This window comes from Papaver somniferum, chromosome 6 (assembly GCF_003573695.1).
Source record: "Papaver somniferum cultivar HN1 chromosome 6, ASM357369v1, whole genome shotgun sequence".
NCBI lineage: Eukaryota > Viridiplantae > Streptophyta > Magnoliopsida > Ranunculales > Papaveraceae > Papaver > Papaver somniferum.
The window spans coordinates 66249444-66269700 of record NC_039363.1 but is presented as its reverse complement, the minus strand read 5'-3'; the positions used below and the strand labels follow the sequence as shown (position 1 = coordinate 66269700).

General features: G+C 40.5%; 1 protein-coding gene across 1 annotated transcript; it reads right to left on the bottom strand.

The window, feature by feature from the left end:
- Positions 1–17609: 17609 nt before the first annotated feature.
- On the bottom strand, positions 17610–18869 carry LOC113290879 (basic 7S globulin 2-like). Its single transcript, XM_026540468.1, has one exon. It carries the CDS (start codon positions 18867–18869, stop codon positions 17610–17612), a length of 1260 nt encoding a protein of 419 aa, XP_026396253.1.
- Positions 18870–20257: the final 1388 nt, after the last annotated feature.

The window sequence follows — 20257 nt, the reverse complement described above, 5'->3', positions numbered from 1 at the left end:
AAATCGATCATACCATCTCAGGAGATTACTTAAGATCGGTTTCACTAATAAAAGTCATACCAATACAAAAGTAAGGCCTTTATACTAATCACACATATTAGTAGTTCAAAAGATATGCAATGAATAATAATACCAATAATGCCTGGCGATTTCTCTTTCGATTTACAAAACAAGTTCATGAATTTACTTCCTTAAAACAAATGTAAGACATTGTTTCCTAGGATGAAATCTTCACCTTATACCCATACATAATCACAATAGCATTCAAACGATTATGTCGATGTCTTATATATAAAGTTTAATAGTTAAGCAGTAAACCTCGTATTGTATTCCTTAATACTATGTCTAACTAGAGTATAATCATTCATGCTTCGCAGTTTTGTTTTCAATATGCACGACTTGAAAGATACGTTAGGGAATGAAACAGTTCAAGTCAAATATCACTAACCTCAAGTGGAAGGATGATGTTGTCATTGTAGCTCCTTGCTTCTTCACTTCTTCAAGTCTTCGCAATACCTGTAATGTCTCATATCCTAATACTTTCAAGCTAACTTATACGAAGTTGACTCTAGTACATAATCAAACGACTCTTTAAATGAGTTATGGCTCACTAAAATATGACAACCAAACTTGACATACCAACGCTTGGTGGGTTCAACAGAGCTATGCTCTAACAAGTTCTGAAAGTGCATAGCAACAGATCGCAAGTGCATTTGGGTATTAATATGCAATTGCAGTGGGAGTTGAAGCATAGGTTAACGTGACAACAACATTGCAAGTCAGTAGGATCAATGACAAGGCAGTAAGCAAAGTTACGGCATAAAGTACTAGGCAGAGAAGTTTTGGAAAGGTTAAAGGCCAAGCAAAGTTTGCTGAAATCTGAGAAGGGCTCAGAACTGTACAAGGACACAGAACAAGTATAACGAGTATACTTTGTTGCGTTCAACGAGGGTGTTGAACGGATTATGTGGGGTAGGTCTATGACGTTCCATGAAAGTGGCGCACTATGATTGCGCATTCCAGAGTTGCAGGCCAAGTCGGTGTCCGACGATGATTGCGCGATATTGCATAGACTGTCAATTGCTAAGAATGGCATAACCCTGCAGGGCCGGTGAAGAGCAAAGGTAGTGCTACACTATAAATACATTTTTCTAAGTAATGAAGCTTATTGGCCAACATAATGAAGCTTCATTGAGGAAAACACAATACATGGCCAAAGTGGAAAGATGCAACATGCGATGTTGTCATTAAGGCATATCCATGGAATTAAGTTATCCCAAACTCAAGGATGATGCAAGAAGGTAGAATAGACTAAGACTTGGTCTATGCATTAGTTCAAGGCTATCCAAAGATTGAATAATACAAACAAGCTAGTAATGCAAGAGTGGCATTGATATTGTCGCTCAATTGGCTAAGTAAAGCAAGAATAACTCATATGAGCATAAGTTAGAAATCATGTTGACATGAATTTGTCTTAGCTAAACTGTCCTAAAAAGTTCAGAGAAAGGCCAAATGCGGTGAGGCGCAGAAGCGGCACAAAAGTGGCGTAAAAGTGGTGCATTATGGCTCAAGTGTTGGTTATTGGCTTTGCAAGCATGCCAAAGGTGCGAGAAGAGTTAGAAGGGTTATGAAATGAGTTCATAACCTTACTAGAGTGTCCTTAACCATTCAAGACAAGTGTGACTTCAATCTTCAAGACAATACAAAAAGTGGCAGTTGAAAAGCAGATTGGCGGTTAGGAAAACTACATGTGGACATGTGGATGTCTGTAGGATGTGCAAGCGGTTGCACACATATTTGGCCTGATCTTTAGCATGTATAAATAGTTGTTGATGGTAGTTTTTATCTTAGGGTTAGAATTGTAAAACCTTACATCTGATGTGACGTCACTCTATAAGGAAACGGATCCATGAGTGTCAACCTATTCACTGGCACATTTATTGAGCAACTCAATACTCTCTTATGAAATTTACCCAGAATGGTGCATGTAGCAACAATCCCAGGCATTCTGTAAATTTTGGCACCTTGCCTACACTCAATTAATATAAGTTTATTTGAATGCTTTCTGTGCTATGTTCCCCGGCTGAAGTCTTAATGTTCATATGACATGACAATTTGTGTTTACTCCCAGCAGAGTAGCACAAATTTCCAAATATCAAGGATAAGGTCTTTGCATAAGGTATTCAATCAGAAAGCATGTTTCTCTCTGGCAACGAACTTAAAAGAAATCTGTGTCAACAGATAGAATTCAATCAATTATCCTGACTAATTTGCAAAAGTTGGGGTTTTGCACCTTGCGCAGTATATCAGACCTTGCTTGTCGAAATTAAGCCTAGGAAAACTAGGTAATTAATTCTCCACGGATTAGAAGATACAAAATCTTTCCCAGAATCAGAAAACAATGAGACGCAGGATAGGAGCAACAACAAAGAGAGGCGTGGACATGCCTTAGGCCAACCGACGCCATTTGCCATTGGCCACGCCCCATCCTAAACCGACCATATTTCCCTCGACCAATCAGGTCGCCTTAAGCTCTCCACACGCACATAAGTTGTGGCTAGGCCCATACTTGCCGACCCTATTTCCCATCGACCAATCAGGTCGCACTAAACCTGCCACGTGCACCAAAAGGGTGGCCACGCCCATGCTTGGCCGGATCTATGCTTTCGTTGACCAATCGGGTTGCTCTAAACCTTCCACAGCTTTAAAAAGGGTGGAAATTGTGTCAAAAGGTTACCCTACCAAGTTGGCTTCCCAAAACCATGCCAACGTGCCAACGGCATGTCAAACATGCCATTAACAAACATGCCAGATGCACATGCCAAACGGCATGCCAAACATGCCGAACGCGCATGCCAAACGGCGTGCCGAACATGCCAAACGGCGTGCCGAACATGCCAAAAGCATGCCAATCGCACACGCCAAACAGGCATGCCAAGTGCACATGCCAAACGTGCCACCTACTGCATACTACATGCCATATACACTAATTATGGTTTCGACATGCCAAACCGTAATTTAGGCAAAGTTGTCACGCCAACCGAGCCAAACAATTCTCCACAGAACATGGGAATCAATATGGCCATTAAAACTGATGTTGCCACACCATGTTTGAATCTAGCACCAACGTGCCAAAAATCCAGCGGCCATGGCTATGCAAGGAGCCACTTGCACCATCGCGCCGCTGGCATGCACAAACTATGCCAGCCATGCCGCGACGCCACTAGCATGCGATTGTGCCATTTTCAGGCGCCAACGAAAGCCACAATCAACGGCTACCCTTCCCCATGAGATGCAATCTCAGTCATCCAAGTTTTCCACCAGACTAACAGACTTGTGGAAACTTTTAGGCGACCAGCAACCTAAATTCCGTGTCCATGGCTACGACAGGCGCCACTTACACCATCATGCCACTGGCATGCACGTACTATGCCAGCCATGCCGCAATGCCACTGGCATACACTAAAGGCGCCACTGTGCCATTACCAGGCGCCAACAGAAGGTATCCATAATCAACGGTTACCCTTCCTCATGAGATGCGATCTCAGCCATCCAAGTTTTCCACTGAACCGACAGACTTGTGGAAACTTTTAGGCGACCCGCCGCCTAAATCTAGTGGCCATGGCTACGTCAGGCGCCACTTGCACCACTGTGCCACTGACATGCACGAGCCATGCCAGCCATGCTGCAATGCTGCTGGCATGCACCAAAGGTGCCATTGCGCCATTACCAGGCGCCAACTGAAGGTAGCCATAATCAACAGCCACCCTTCATCATGAGATGCAATCCCATCCATCAAAGTTCGCCACCGTGCCGGCAGTCTTGTGGCAAGTTTCAGGCGGCCAGCCAAGACAAGCCTAATAACATCACATGCTATTTTTCTGCGGCAAGCCTCTTAATTTTAACTTGCCACACGTTGCAAAGTGCTACATGTTTTCCACGAAAACACTTGAGACATCAAACATGTCACAAAATGGGGGATACTCATCAAGGTATTGGTCTGGAGGTTTACAGCGTGCGGCGTGCAATACGCCCGTTACAAGAAAGTGTCATGAAGAAGGGAGGTTAGTAATGGCAAGAAGTAATGGTGTAAACGTTTCCTTCATCATGGAAGCATAAATTATGACGTTGCACGTTACTCCATTCTTCTACTACTCAATCGTTTCCACTTCCTACGAGACCAGGGTACGTTTTACTACGACTTGTATAAATAGGTTTCACCTATTTCCACCAAACAACAAGTTTTTGTCAGGAGAGCAACACAATATCCAGAAATCACCTGATAGCTTTTCATTCAGCTAGCCAGTTCTACTTTCTAATACAAGTTGTAAACAACCACACCTTCAGAATCAACTATTCTGGTCTCAACACTTTCTTCGCTTCCCTACCTAAGACCAACCCTTCTCCTTCACTTTGTGACCGAAGCAAGTCTGGAATGGCCATTTCTTGGTTTAGGCCAGGGTTGTACAGATTGATCTCTCGAATCAAAAGTACTCTCGTGTAGTATATTGTTTAGGGTCTAGACTCGTTTCTCATCCACACATAGGAATTTACCAAAAACAGCTGATACGTATTGATCTCTGTACCTTGGTGACTATTATTATAGAGGCGGAATTCAGAATAATAATAGACAAAAACTAGAAAACAGAACACACTAGAAACCAGGTTCGAAAAAATATATCTTCTCTAGATTATGAACAAGAAAACTATTATAATTCTCTCTTTGTTACGCTTACAATCTCTCTAGGTAAATTACCTTAAAATATTTGCTAAGTTTGCTTTTACAATAATTAATTGCCTCACAAACTTCTCTCAAGGTGATTTGTCTCACAAACCTCCCTCTCTGATCTAGGTGTGTCTGTATCACAAACCACACTCTAGATTCTTAGCTATGAGCTAAACATCTCTATTTATAGCTTTAACGGTTTCCCAAACCTTCTAAGGATCTATTTCCTTATCTAGGAGTAGTTCCTTTTCTAGGTATGTTTCCTTATCTAGGTATATTGCCTTGTCTAGGAAGTATTCCTTTTCTAGATATATTTCCTTATTTATGAATAATACCTTGTTTAGGAATATTTCCTTATCTAAGAATACTGCCTAAAAATCAGTAGTCCTTCCCAAATTACATTTTTATCCTCAATAGGTCTTGAGGATCATTAGTTCCCGGAGAGAGGAAGATACACATGTATCATGCGCCCCCACTCAAGAACTTGAACTCCCATGAAAGTTAGATTTGGAGGTTAGGGAACTCGAGGGTTCATTTCAACCTGCTGAACCATCACTCTTTGCTGGAAACTGGACCTTGACGTATAATTTGAAAAGCTTCCATATCTCTTAGTCTTGTCTTAGTCACTCTTCGTTCCATGATGCAATCTTCTTTGAGCGGTTCTTCTTCTCCTTCTTCAAAAACACCAGATGGAGACGTAGTCTTTTTCTTCGCCTTCCGCTAGGGTGTATGAGAATGAATACCTTTATTCGATTCCTTAAGGGTAACTTGAACCGATTACGTGTCTGTTTGTATCTCATCTACCTTTTCTTTCATAGTTTGTGGTTCGCTATGCTTAGGATCATCAACTGACTTTCCCATCTTTGATTCCCTTGTTCTCCTAGCGTCTTCTAGCTTCTCGAGCACCTCACCAAGTTTTACGTAAAAAGACCTAGTGAAAACCATAAACCACAAGAATCTTCTCTAAAAGAACGAACCTTGCTCTTATACCAACTTGATACGTATTGATCTATGTACCTTGGTGACTATTATTATAGAGGCGGAATTCAAAATAATAATAGACAAAAACTAGAAAACAGAATACACTAGAAACCAGGTTCGAAGAAATATATCTTCTCTAGATTATGAACAAGAAAAGTATTATAATTCTCTCTTTGTTACGCTCACAATCTCTCTAGGTAAATAACCTTAAAATATTTGTTAAGTTTGCTTTTATAATAATTAATTGCCTCACAAACTTGTCTCAAGGTGATTTGTCTCACGAACTCTCCGATCTAGGTGTGTTTGTATCACAAACCACACTCTAGATTCTTAGCTATGAGATAAACATCTCTATTTATAGATTTAACGGTTTCCCAAACCTTCTAAGAATCTATTTTCTTATCTAGGAGTAATTCCTTTTCTAGGTATGTTTCCTTATCTAGGTATATTGCCTTGTCTAAGAAGTATTCCTTTTCTAGGTATATTTCCTTATTTATGAATAATACCTTTTTTAGGAATATTTCTTTATCTAAGAATACTGCCTAAAAATCAGTATTCCTTCCCAAATTACATTTCTATCCTCAATCGGTCTTAAGGATCATTAGTTCCCGGAGAGAGGAAGATACACATGTATCAACAACAGAAACCTTTTTCACCCACAACCAATTGGAGACCACAGTGGGAGATTAATCTCTCGGTTACAATATCAATTTCCAATTTCCAATTTTATTCTTCAACCCGATCTCGAGATGGTAGAAGAAAACAATCCGCTCTAGAATCAACGGCCCAGTATCAGTTTATCACGCGACGAGGAGTGACTGGGGACTTTTTACGGTCAGGACGGCGTCGCCCATAAAAACCCGGACTTACGCCCTGAGGATCCATTTTGTTGGGAGACCCTAAAAGCGAGTAAGTCTTGTTTGATAAAGTACATGACCTATTACTTTGGGTTTCCGCGCTGATAATGGAAACTGATAACCATGTTATTCCCAAATTTCATCCTATACTTTCCGCTGTCATACAACATTCATGGTTTCATGACTCTCCTGGGATATTTGCGCTACTTACAGACATAATCAAAACAACATTATTTTAAAATACTTCATTCCAAAGAATAATCCAAAACCCTCATATGTAGCAATTATCTATCGATCCAAAAAACTAGAAAATCAAACCATGAACTAGGCGTTTCTTTGCCTTTCAAAAAAAAAAAACTAAGAAAAAGAAGTTCAGAGGACAGAAGGTATTCAAGGGAAATCATTCAACAATGGTTCGTTCTTCTTGGAGAAAGCATCCTTCGCGCTTTGAAGAGCCGCCTGCTTCAGCTTCAACTCCTGAGACAACCTTTCGACTTCTGCTTCCTGTTGTCTGATCACATCCGCAGAGGGACCTTCGATCGCTTCAGCCTGCAACCTTTGGATCTCCGGAAAACCTTCACAAAACCAAGAGATGTTGAACTCAAAGTCTACGCACATATCCCGACGAAACTTCCAACTTGAGACTACATCTCCAGAAACAGTATGGCCAGTCACATTGCACATGTCATGAATCAAAGATAAAGCTTCTTCAACGCGCTTGACAAGCGCAAATCGGCTAGTGATCTTTTTGGATGTGGAAATATGTCCATACCTTTTCCATGTCTTGGTATATTGCGCCTCATACTTAATTGGTACAATGAAACCTCCAATCATCAAGTGATCTTCATAAGGAGTCAAGAATGGAGGGATGAAAGCGGCACCTACAGCTGAACCCGCAACCAACAAGGGTTCTTTGGTAACAATTGCACCAGAAGATACAGAAGCGTTGTTCGCCGTTTGAAGCATATCAACATCTCCAGGACGATCAACCTCCATCTCCAGATTACCAACGGGCACGGCTTCCATGATTGGATACGAAGCTATATCTTCACTGTGATAATTCTCTCTCCCAGGGTTATCTCCAAAAATGTTTCCTTCCTGCAATGTTATCGATTGAGCATTTATTCCAAATAAATAGTCCAAGAAAAAAAAAACACGTGGAAAACTCACTGACTCGTTTGAGGGCTCACTGAAAGAAGACTTATCGCTACATTCAGAGGTGCTTTTCTCATTTCCACCGGATCTTGAGATTTACTCCTCTCCATCTTCTTCTCCATATTCAAGAGACTCAGTGTCGCCAGCCCCTTCCTCAAGAGGCGCCACTTTCTGACCCTGGGCAAGTCTAGCGAAGACGTTCGAGTTATCTAGACCCTGAGTTAAAAGAAGAGCAGATGTTCAACAGCAAAATGGAGAATTTATGCAATTCAACCAAACCAGTAAGAAGATCATAGGTACTTGCATGTTGAAAGAACTAAAAGTCGCAAGAGCCGTCGAACCCGATTGGAAGCCGCCTGCACAATTTTTCGACCTACGCTCCTTTTTCTGGGGACTGTTCATATCCGGGTTAAGAGATTTCCGCTTAACTGTGGGAATCTCCCTCAATAATGGATGCTCCGCCAAGATCGCAGGGGAAGGCTTTACACGAGGATATTTCACCACTTCGTTGACGAACCCGTGGATAGCAAGAAACTCATCCTGCTAAAATATGTTATATCTGGAGGTAGTCGCTGGATTTCGTTCTGAAAACAGGAAAGGGAAACTTTTACTCGGCGCAAGGACACTGGCATCAAGAGCAGCTGACAACAATTCTTCTGGAGCGGCTAACTGACGAAGAAATAGGACTCATTGGTCAAAGCCCATATGCCGAGCATCCCTGTCAATGTTATAAGGAACGACCTCATAAGATCCTCGGAAAAAAGATGACACGTGTCCGGGAATGCAGCTTCGCATGAATATGATTTATCCAACACTCATATTCTTTTCAGTAGAAAGCAAAGTTCTGTTTGGGGTAGAGGCAAAAGTGTTCGCCTGAAGTATGGATGGATGGACCGGAGCCCAGGGACGAAAGTGAACTGCGTACGCATTGTCGAGGAAGTCAATGAGATTTGATCCAGCTTTCGGACGCCTATTCAACCAACGAAGTATCCTAGAGCCTCCATAGGATTCGGGAAATGAAGCCAGCGGGTTAGGAGCATAACTTTTGAAGTGCTCCCACAGCCATGCTTGGAGGGAAGCAACGTGGATGTACGAGTCTACTTTCACATAACCATTGGAAGCATGCATGTCTGCGGCCAGATGATCCAGATGGGTGTACAAAGATCCAAGAAACAAGTCACCAATGGAGAGAATGACACCTTTCGCAAATTTGATGGCAAATTTGATGAGTTCCTGTCTTATCTTCTTCTTTCCAGAGCCATCATAAAAAATGTCTCTAGATAGCCAGAGAGCCAAAAATGCCGCAACATGGAGCGTACTACTCATCTCCTGATTTGACTCCGATTCACTCGGGAACCATTCAGACACCCACAAGTTATAGAAACATTTTGTCTCATTTTCCTTCCGAACGAACACTGCAGACTTCTCGACGAGGATGGTACACATTTTTTCTTCTTCATCAGACAAAGTGATGTTAAGATTCCCTGTTATTGGAAGATTCAACAATATGGATACACTCTCCAAATAAATGGTCATTTCACCCCACCTACATATGGCCGTGTGAGTATCCGGACACCATCTGGAGATGAAAGTGATCAAGCCCGCAATGTCTTTCCTGATTCGAAGTGTTGCAGAAGCCATGACAACATTGATAATTTGCACCTTGGTCAGATTATCATTCACGCAGTCTTGATCATGAATTGCATCCATTTATCAAAAGACTTCAATGGACTTTGAAAGATCTTGAAGTCGATAGGAGAAGCAAGATACTCTTTTTTCTGAAGACAAATTCGCATTACGCGCCTTGGCCGAACCGATTGGACGTCTCCCTCATTTTCGGAACGGGTCAAAAGGATCGCGACATATTTAGGATGCGTCTTCTTAATTGTGGAAAATTTTGTGAAGAACTCATCATCCATATTCGGTTTGGAGACGCTAGCACTTTTCGACGCAACGGCGAGACCGCTTTCAGGTGACATCTTAATAAAATCCTTTTATGCTGCTTAACTACAATGGAGCAAAAACGGAGAAAAGTCACTACTTTGAGAAAACTTGTTTAACCACAAGTCATAACACGCATAGCTAAAGGAGTGGGGACTAATTCCCGCTTCAACAAGACATATTTTGCCGCGGAAAACACGCCCCTAGCCAAAAACCATGTCTTGCAGCGGGAAGCATGCTCTCGGCCTAAAGGAAGAGTGCACCCCACCGCGGAAATTATGCTCACGACCATGGAGGAAAAAGAAACCCTAAAGCTAGGTTTTCATGGGAAAGGAATTAATGGCAGCCACTCGTCTGTGCATGCCTACTTTGCATAATGGTTGTTTTCGTTGTTACTAATGTGGTGGCTAACATTACTGCGGTGCTACTGTGGAATCATTCATACTGAAGTATTTCTACAAATTTATGGAAGATATACCTATGGCTAGGGTTTACACAATACATAAGAGCAAGAAAAAGAAGAAACATTGGGGATACGTACCTGAAATATGCTCTCCTGCTTTATTGCTACTGCTCTGCCGCTAGCACCAAGACGTGGAAACAAAACCAATAATACGAGATAAAGAGGATAGGTAACGCCTTTTATAGGCATAGTACTTTTGGAGTTCGAGTGAAGGAATGTTTCTTGTTTGGGCTATACAAGGAAAGAGGCAACCAGGCCCACGCTGACAACGCCCTATGGCGCCAACAGGCCGCGGCCAAGCCAGCGCCAAAAGTCCGCGCCTAAGTCGGGACCAACAGTCCGCGTCCCATCCAGTGCCACGCACGGCGCCAAAAATCCACGTCCAAGTCAGCAGACCATCTCTACCGTCCCGCGTCCTAGCCAGCAGCGCCATGGGACATTCCATAGCCAGCCAAAGCAGCTCCATCTACCCTTCCAGCGCCATTGACCTAGCCAGCCAAAGTGGTACCATCTTAGCCGTCCAAAGCAGCACCATCTTCACCAGCCAAAGCATCTCCATCTTATTCGTTCAAAGCAGCGCCATCTTTACCATCCAAGGAAGCACCATCTTAGCCGTTCAAAGCAGCGCCATCTTCACCAGCCAAGGAAGCGCCATCTTATTCGTTCAAAGAAGCGTCATCCACCGCTCTACGAATCAGGAGACAGTCGTGCTATCTCTTCTTCTCCGTCATCTAGCCATCCATGTACCGTCCACCGCTTCACGGATCTAGCCAACAGCACCGCTCCGCGGACCTAGCCAACAACGCTGCTCCGCGGATCTGTCCAGCAGCACCATTCCATGGATATAACCAAGCAAGCAGTGCCATCCATCGTTCAAATCCAACAACGGTATCTACTTTTCCTAGCCAGCCAATGCCCGTTCTGCGGATCAAGTTGCAGTGCCATCTCTGCCGATCAGTAGCCAAAGTTGCAACGCTGATGCCAACACCCCATGTCCAAGTAGAATTTATGCAAAGCCGCCAATGCAAGGATCACAAATTCTTCATGCCTCCTGACAAAGGTTAGCCAAACTTTCCTGACAATCTCTTCATGACTTGTCGTTTCGATTTTATCCTTGTCTGTCACCATCTCATGCTTACCCCGCAACAATGCCACTGTTACGAGCTAAGCAGGGGACTTAATGTTGATGGTGGTTTTTAGCTTAGGGTTAGAATTGTAAAACCTTACATCTGATGTGATGTCACTCTGTAAGGAAACATAGCCATGAGTGTCAACCTCTTCACTGGCACATTTATTGAGAAACTCAATACTTTCTTATGAAATTTACCAAGAATAGTGCATGTAGTAACAATCCCAGGCATTCTGTAAATTTTGGCACCTTGCCTACACTCAATTAATATAAGATTCTTTGAATGCTTTCTGTGCTATGTTCCCCGGCTGAACCCTTAATGTTGATATGGCATGACAATTTGCGTTCACTCGCAGCAGAGCAGTACGAATTTCAAAATATCAAGGACAAGGTCTTTGCATAAGGTATTCAATCAGAAATCATGCTGCTCTCTGGCAACAAACTTAAAAGAACTCTGTGTCAACACATAGAATTCAATCAATTATCCTGACTAATTTGCAAAAGTTGGGGTTTTGCGCCTTATCCAGTATATCATACCTTGATTGTCGAAATTAAGCCTAGGAAAACTAGGTAATTAATTCTCCACGGATTAGCAGATACAAAATCTTTCCCAGAATCAGAAAACAATGAGACGCAGGATAGGAGCAGCAACAAAGAGAGGCGTGAACATGCCTTAGGCCAACCGGAGCCATTTTCCATTGGCCACGCCCCATCCTAAACCGACCATATTTACCTCGACCAATTCGGTCGCCTTAAACTCTCCACATGCACATAAGTTGTGGTTGGGCCCATACTTTCCGACCCTATTTCCCATCGACCAATCAGGTCGCACTAAACCTGCCACGTGCACCAAAAGAGTGGCCACGCCCATGCTTGGACGGCTCCCTGCTTTCATTGACCAATCAGGTTGCTCTAAACCTGTCACAGCTTTAAAAATGGTGGAAATTATGTCAAAAGATTACCATACCAAGTTGGCTTCCCAAAACCATGCCAACGTGCCAACGGCATGTCAAACACGCATTCTAGGCGCACATGCCAAACGACATGCAAAACACGCATTTCAGGCGCACATGCCAAACGTCATGCCAAAAGCATGCCAATCGCACACGCCAAACAGGCATGCCAATTGCACATGCCAAACGTGCCACCTACTGCATACTACATGCCATATACGCTAATTGGGGTTTAGACATGCCAAACCCTAATTTAGGAAAAGTTGTAGCGCCAACCGAGCCAAACAATACTCCACAGAACATGGGAATCAATGTGGCCATTAAAACTGATGTTTCCACACCATGTTTGAATCTAACACCAGCGTGCCAAAAATCCAGCGGCCATGGCTACACCAGGCGCCACTTGCACCATCGCGCCCCTGGCATACACAAACTATGCCAGCCATGCCGCGACGCCACTAGCATGCCATTATGCCCTTGTCAGGCGCCAACGGAATCTACAATCAACGAATACCCTTCCCCATGAGATGCAATCTCAACCATCCAAGTTTTCCACCAAACTAACAGACTTGTGGCAACTTTTAGCCGACCAATCGCCTGAATCCCGTGGCCATGGCTACGACAGGCGCCACTTACACCATCATGCCACTGGCATGCACGCACTATGCCATCCATGCCGCAATGCCACTGGCATACACTAAAGGCGCCACTGTTCCATTACCAGGCGCCAACAGAAGGTAGCCATAATCAACGACTACTCTTCCTCATGAGATGCGATCTCAGCCATCCAAGATTGCCACCGAACTGACAGACTTGTGTCAACTGTTAGGCGACCCGCCGCCTAAATCTAGTGGCCATGGCTATGTCAGGCGCCACTTGCACCACCGTGTCACTGACATGCACGAGCCATGCCAGCCATGCTGCAATGCCATTGGCATGCACCAAAGGTGCCATTGTGCCATTACCAGGCGCCAACAGAAGGTATCCATAATCAACGGCTACCCTTCATCATGATATGCAATCCCATCCATCAAAGTTCGCCACCGAGCCGGCAGGCTTGTGGAAAGTTTCAGGAGACCAGTCAAGACAAGCCTAATAGCGTCACATGCTATTTTTCTGCGGCAAGCCTCTTGATTTTAACTTGCCACATGTAGCAAAGTGCTACATGTTTTCCATGAAAACACTCGAGACATCAAACATGTCACAAACTGGAGGATACTCATCAGGATATTGGTCTGGAGGTTTACAGCGTGCGGCGTGCAATACGCCCGTTACAAGAAAGTGTCATGAAGAAGGGAGGTTAGTAATGGCAAGAAGTAATGGTGTAAACGTTTCCTTCATCATGGAAGCATAAATTCTGATGTTGCACGTTACTCCACTCTTCTACTACTCAATCGTTTCCACTTCCTACGAGACCAGTGTACGTTTTACTACGACTTGTATAAATAGGTTTCACCTATTTCCATCAAACAACAAGTTTTTGTCAGGAGAGAAACACAGTATCTAGAAATCACCTGATAGCTTTTCGTTCAGCTAGCCAGTTCTACTTTCTAATACAAGTCGTAAACAACCACACCTTCAGAATCAACTATTCTGGTCTCAACACTTTCTTCGCTTCCCTCCCTAAGACCAACCATTATCCTTCACTTTGTGACCGAAGCAAGCCCTGAATGGACATTTCTTGGTTTAGGCCAGGGTTGTACAGATTGATCTCTCGAATCAAAAGTATTCCCGTGCATTACATTATTTAGGGTCTAGACTCGTTTCTCATCCACACACGAATTTAACAATAACAGCAGAAACAATTTTCACCCACAAACAATAGCTTAGATATTAATAAGAACAATGGTTGTTCGATTGAGAGAAGAACCACTAATGTAGACAGAGTTAGGCATTCACCATGAGAGTGAATGTTCTGTTTTGGTCCATGTGATGGACAAGTTTTGTAATCTTTCTTTGGTGCAATAAAATGGGTTTGTTGCAATATTCTTTGTGTTCATTGTGTTTCTGATTTGTATGGGAATTGTTCAAGTACATGGCAGAACCTCTTATGCTTATGGGGGTATGAAGAGTTAGAGAGAAAGAAGATGAAGACTTCCGTTGTACCAAGCCTTTAGAGTGAAGGCAGATGCGTACTTTGATGCGGGTACGCAAGGCTGAGTGATTGTGGTTAAAGTTGATTCACTGAACCACAATCATTTCCGGTCATGTCCCATGAAAATTTTAGGCGATTAAATGGGCATGTGACAATTAGGTACATGTACTACAGTTCTCCCCGTTTGTAAGACTGGTATCCATACTGTCTTGTATCCGAGAATAATAGTAGTTGTATATTTATCTCTAATTTAATTTGAAACATTCGCAAATAACATTAATGACACATATCACTCTTCCAGGCTATTTTCGAATGATGATCTTGAATCATAATTTAGATTACAAACAATAGATTGTCCTTAACCGAAATTCATCAAGTATGAACAAATGTTCATTAATCTTAGTCATATATTTCGAGAAGTAATTACCAAGATAAACTTGACTCGAAATTCTTGATATGCTTGTGATAGTCTAATTAGTTATTCAACATCGTCTCATAGATAGAAAGATGAATATAACTTGAGATATAGGTGGTTCAGTCTTCACTTACCTTTTGTTGAAGAAGTTTTCCAAAAGCTTCGGTTGATCTTCGCCTTCAAATGGTATAACGCAATGATGACTGCCGTGATGTCCGTTTCTCAACTACATCTTCTATTCTAATCCGAGACTTAACTAACTGTAGACTAGAAATCAAGATATAATTTCGACAACTAAATTTGACGACAAGATTGATATAGCAACACTTGTGAATTCGACCGAGCAATGCTCTAAAATAAGGATTACATTTAGTCACCGCCAAAAAAAATATATAAACAATCCAAACAAGTTTTTGTTTCAGAAAGTTCATTCTAACCAACGCCCAAAACACTTCTCTGTATTCCGTTATGGGCAATGAATGAAGAATAATTTTTTGCTCGGTTAATGAGTGATGAGTGAAGAAATGATCGAATCCCTACTTTATAAATATTTGTACGAAACTTCTCATTAAGTTGTGGAAAAGATTCGAATAAGTGTTGTTTGACCGATCAGACGATCAAATAAGTTCAATTAAAACACAACCTAAATACATGGAAGAACCATGATTCATCAATTGGATCACTCCAGAAAATAACTATTAGGTTTTTTTTTCTTCTTTTTTAGTTGTAAGTTTATCTCAGAGTTTTTATTTCTATTAACGTCTATCAAGTTTTATTTTAATTTTATTAAATTACATAAATTCATGGTTTGGAAATTTGTAGATATAACTAATTCCTTTCATAACCATACGTAAACTAACTGCGAATTAACGGTCTTAAAAATAGAGAGAAGACGAACACATATCTTGATTTTTTAATTTTTATTTTTTTTTAATAAATAAATGTAATAAGTCAGGAGAGAATAAACTCCGTTAACCATCAAAATAATAAACACATGTGGCACCCCATGATATGCACGGACAAAGGAACAAAAACATATCCGGTATAGAGGATCTGCATCCGGAAAAAACGTGATTTTTTTTCTTCAAATTCTTGTACAATACCAAATAAACTATTTCTTTTTAATTTGAAAAGGAGGAAGTAAACAATAAAACAAATGATATTGTGGTTAAGTTAGTACCACTAGTATTTTTTTTGATCGGCAAAGAAGGGATTTATTGATCAAAAAAATAGAGGGTATAAAAGAATTATACCACCCTAACAAGAGAAACAAGAAAAACAAAAAAGAAGTTGATAACAAACTAACAAGTTAGTGCGGACCAAAATAAATAGAGCATCAATTCCTCATAGCAGCAGAAGAATCCACATTTTCAAACTCTGAAAAAGCTAAAGTCCAAGTGAAGAGGTAGTAGATTGCTTTGCTAATAACAACCCTCACTGTGCTTCTTGTATCTGTTAAAATTCTTCCATTCTTTTGTTTCCATATGCTCCACAAAATGGCAGCATGAACTAAATTCCAAATACTGGTAGTGACTTTATCATGCTGCAGTAAGCCCCAAACATGCAGCAGAGAAGTAATATCATTTGGCATGGTGAAAAACCAGTTCATCTTATTCATAAACTCTCCCCAGACTTGTCTTGGAGAGGAACAATGCAGCAAAAGATGAGAACTAGTTTCAGCTTCATTGCAGTACAAACAATTTTCTGGCACTTTTATTCTTATTCTTCTTCTGAGAAGGCCTCTAGTAGGTAATATGTTGTAAGCAAGTAACCACTAGTATTACTCAGAAAGGTTGTCAAAAATAAAAGAAAAAATTACTCTAAGAGACACTTTGTTTGTTTGGATTGGGTACACCATGGAATTTGGTAATCTCTATAGCAATCTTTCACATATATAGACTCAATTGTTGGTTATTTGGAATTATGTATAGCAATCTTTCAATCTATGGACTCAATAGTTGATTATGTAACAGGAACAAATAGATTAGAGCAACATCATATTGGAATTTATGGCCAACAATGAAGTATAAACCTTGATCCCTTGTTAATTGAGAAATTTTGTTGGGATTTGACCGAATACTATTTTAATAATTTTCCTTTTTTTTTTTTTGGATGGAAAGGTTAAACCTCGTTAACTGAATAATGTAGTACAAGAAGTCAGCTTTCCTTAAGATAAGATAACGAAATGAGCATAAGAAGTCAGCTTTCCTTAAGTTTCATAACTTTAGCTAAGTTCCAATCAAGTTAGACCTGCGGGTTATTTATTTATTTTCTTACCTGAATCTTTTTTTTTATAGATTGTGTACCTGACTCGTACATCTTCTGAGTCAGACCTCGAATTGAAAAAGAAAAAAGAAAAAAAAAAAGATCTGATCCAAAGAAACTAGGTATTGAAATTCACCAATGTCTGGAACGTGATTCAATGTATGTATCTTGTATGCATTTTCTTTCTTTTTTTTTTCATTTTTTCAATATGAATCAGTCCCGCCTTTAATGAAATCTTGGTTGAGTTGATTATTAATAAACGCCGGAGAGTTTTCTCTAACTTCATTTTTAACTCTTTGTAAATCTGTTGAATTCATAACTTGGACTTTACTCTTACTGAGATCCGTACATTGGAATGGCACCTCATCATAGCTACATATCTTCTTGACAAGATCATTAACAGATAACGTCATTGATTAAGTCATCAATTAATTGATAAATTTAGTGTATCCTACTGAGTTAATGAAAAAGGATTCTTATTTCCACATAAAGTAATAAAGATTACAGAGAAGAAGTTTGAATGAACTGAGTCAAACCAAATTAACAAACTTAATCAAAATCATATTTTGAAGATAATAACATCACATAGCATAGGTGTACATTAGACAGCAAGTCAACTACAACTCAAATCAACCCCACATTTCTCCTTTGAAGTTGAAGTTACCACACGTAGTTCTTATGAAGAACAATGATGAACTAAAGCCTAATCTTGATTTCTCAAGATCAAATGACAAAAAATTATTTTCAATTTGAAATGAACCGAGCACTACGGGTTGTTTAGCTTTTGGCCCCCCATCAACGAATGCAAGGCACGCCACATCATCACTAACTTGTTTCATCGAATTCGCTCCGAATATAGTCCAATTCCCTCCATTTCCAAGAACCAGATCAATAGGGGCAACAGGAAGCCCAACCCTTGTGGAACCAAGATTAGTAGTATTCAGACAATACTTGAATGGTATCACTCTCGGGGCTCTAGGGATTCCATTAGTAGCTTTAACAAAAGCTTTAAAAACTGGTTTGTAGATGGGAGAACTTAGTGTAGTGTAAGGAACTACGGTACTAAGTTTCACTCCTCCATTACCTCCAACACCCAAACTAACAACCTTGTTATTGTTAACGTTTATACCCTTTAGATTAATGTAATAATCCGCGCTTTTCGGCTTTTTTACTAAAGAGGTGTATGCTAAAAAGCTCAGTATATCAGCTGGAGTTGGTGGAACCATACGAAATGGCCCATCGCCGAAGAACATCACTCCCGGAGCTGAATCCGAACTAGGGAGACAAACCGAAAACTGTTTTTTGATTTTCATCTTTGGTGACATAAACTGAGAAGAAACTGATATTAAAGATCGAGAAAGACCTGCCATTCCAGAAACACCAACAGGAAGGGAGTTCAGAAGGCTTTGTGGTGCACAAGAAACATACTGCTTTTTGAATTTGGCAATAGATGTCGCCGGGGTTGAACCATTAGTCCAAGAAATACTCAAATCCTTATGGCTTAAATGAGCTAAAGAACATTTGTTAGTGACAGGGTTAACTGGGGTGACAACACATTTACAATGAGCTCTACTTTCACTCTTCAAGGAAGGACATAAAGGGGAGAGATAAGGTTTCACACTAGAACATGCAGGAGAAGCACAAGGAACAGTTGGGTATTTCTTAGGGCAACGATACCATAAAAATGGACCACCAAGATCTATAACATACTTTTCATGGATGTTTAGAGTGATTGAAAAGAGAGAAGTTTTGAGATCTTTAGTGATTGGTGCTACCAGGGCATGTAATGGTTGAGCTAAACCTGATACACAATTTGAAGATGAAAATATGAATACGATTGATGACAATATAGTAAAAAGAATGAGATGGATATTTTGCTTATCTGACATTTCTCCCTGTGGGTTTTTGAAAGATTGATATGAATTACTCGGGGAAGTGGGGGTTCACTTATAAAGGGAAAGATTTTGACTTTTTTTAGTCGATTGGTTTGATTTTTCCTTTGCTAGATCAGGATCATGAATTGGCCTTATAATATTTGTATGTTAGAGAAATTTCGAGGAATCAGTATAGCTGCATTTATCAAGGCAACTGCGCAATAGATTTGCTTGGCTCCACGAGTGTGCCCCAATATTGGCGTCATTGACTTCACGAATATTTTAGCTTGTAAGGTGGTGAACTATGATCCGGTGTACATGGTTTTCGTTAATTGCGCGTTTGGATACCGAAAGCAGAAGTCAGAAATAAAGATATTTTACTTCACAAAAATCGACCTTCTATTTTTGGAAATCGTTCTTACACCCAAACTAACTTTTTGCTTTTTGACATCTAGAAATTAAAAAGTTACTTCTATATATGTGTCCAAGTGAGTTATAAATAGACAAAACTTAGATTTTGGATTACTTCCGTCCTCCTTGATAGGGGGGAACACCCCTGTGCGATCTTGAAGTGTACAATGATATTAAAGGAAGTTAGATGAAGGATGATAAATTGAAATAATATCTCCAAAGAGTATGATTCTTTAAGTTAATATCATAAGAGTATTATTAGATCCCTACAACCACAAAGATGTACCAGGACGATAACCAATAATCGTGTCCCATCAAAACGGATCTCAGTTGGGATGTTTCTCAATAGTCGGTTTTTTGCCTCCAAATAGGTTATAGGCTTATAGGTTGCTTGGTAGCGAAGCCAGAGGTTTATTAGTTCTGGGTCTAGATCCCTAAAATCATGAAAACCATCGAAATATCTTTGTATTTATGTTATAGTATTTTTTATTTAGCGCATTTAGAATTTTGGATTTAGTACACTTAAGTCCACATAATTGTATACTTCTTTAGGCTTCCTCGATTTTAATTGCTAGCTCCGCCAGCTTGCTCATCTGCATCATTTTTCATTTGATGAACTATTTGTTTGCAGTATGAGTGTTCTAATATATCAATAAAAAAACAATACTAATGAATATCAGTCCTAAACCAAAAATAAGGTTTATTCGGGAGAACACAAATTTAGCTCGTTATTTGTTGGTATTGCATAGTAACCGTAGCCCGTAGATTCTTGACAAAAGTTAAGAAAGTGACTCAAGAAATGATCATGTCTTTGATGAAAACCTGCGCCTGTGGTGGTATCCGAAGTTTTATTGTAATTTCTTACGTGATTTGTATCCTTCTTTGGCTAAAACCACTTGTACCATCTATTACTATATATAAAGTGAACTCCCATTGCTACAGTTAATGAATAGTAAATGAAGCTGCAAAATTTTAAAATCCAATTCTGCCCT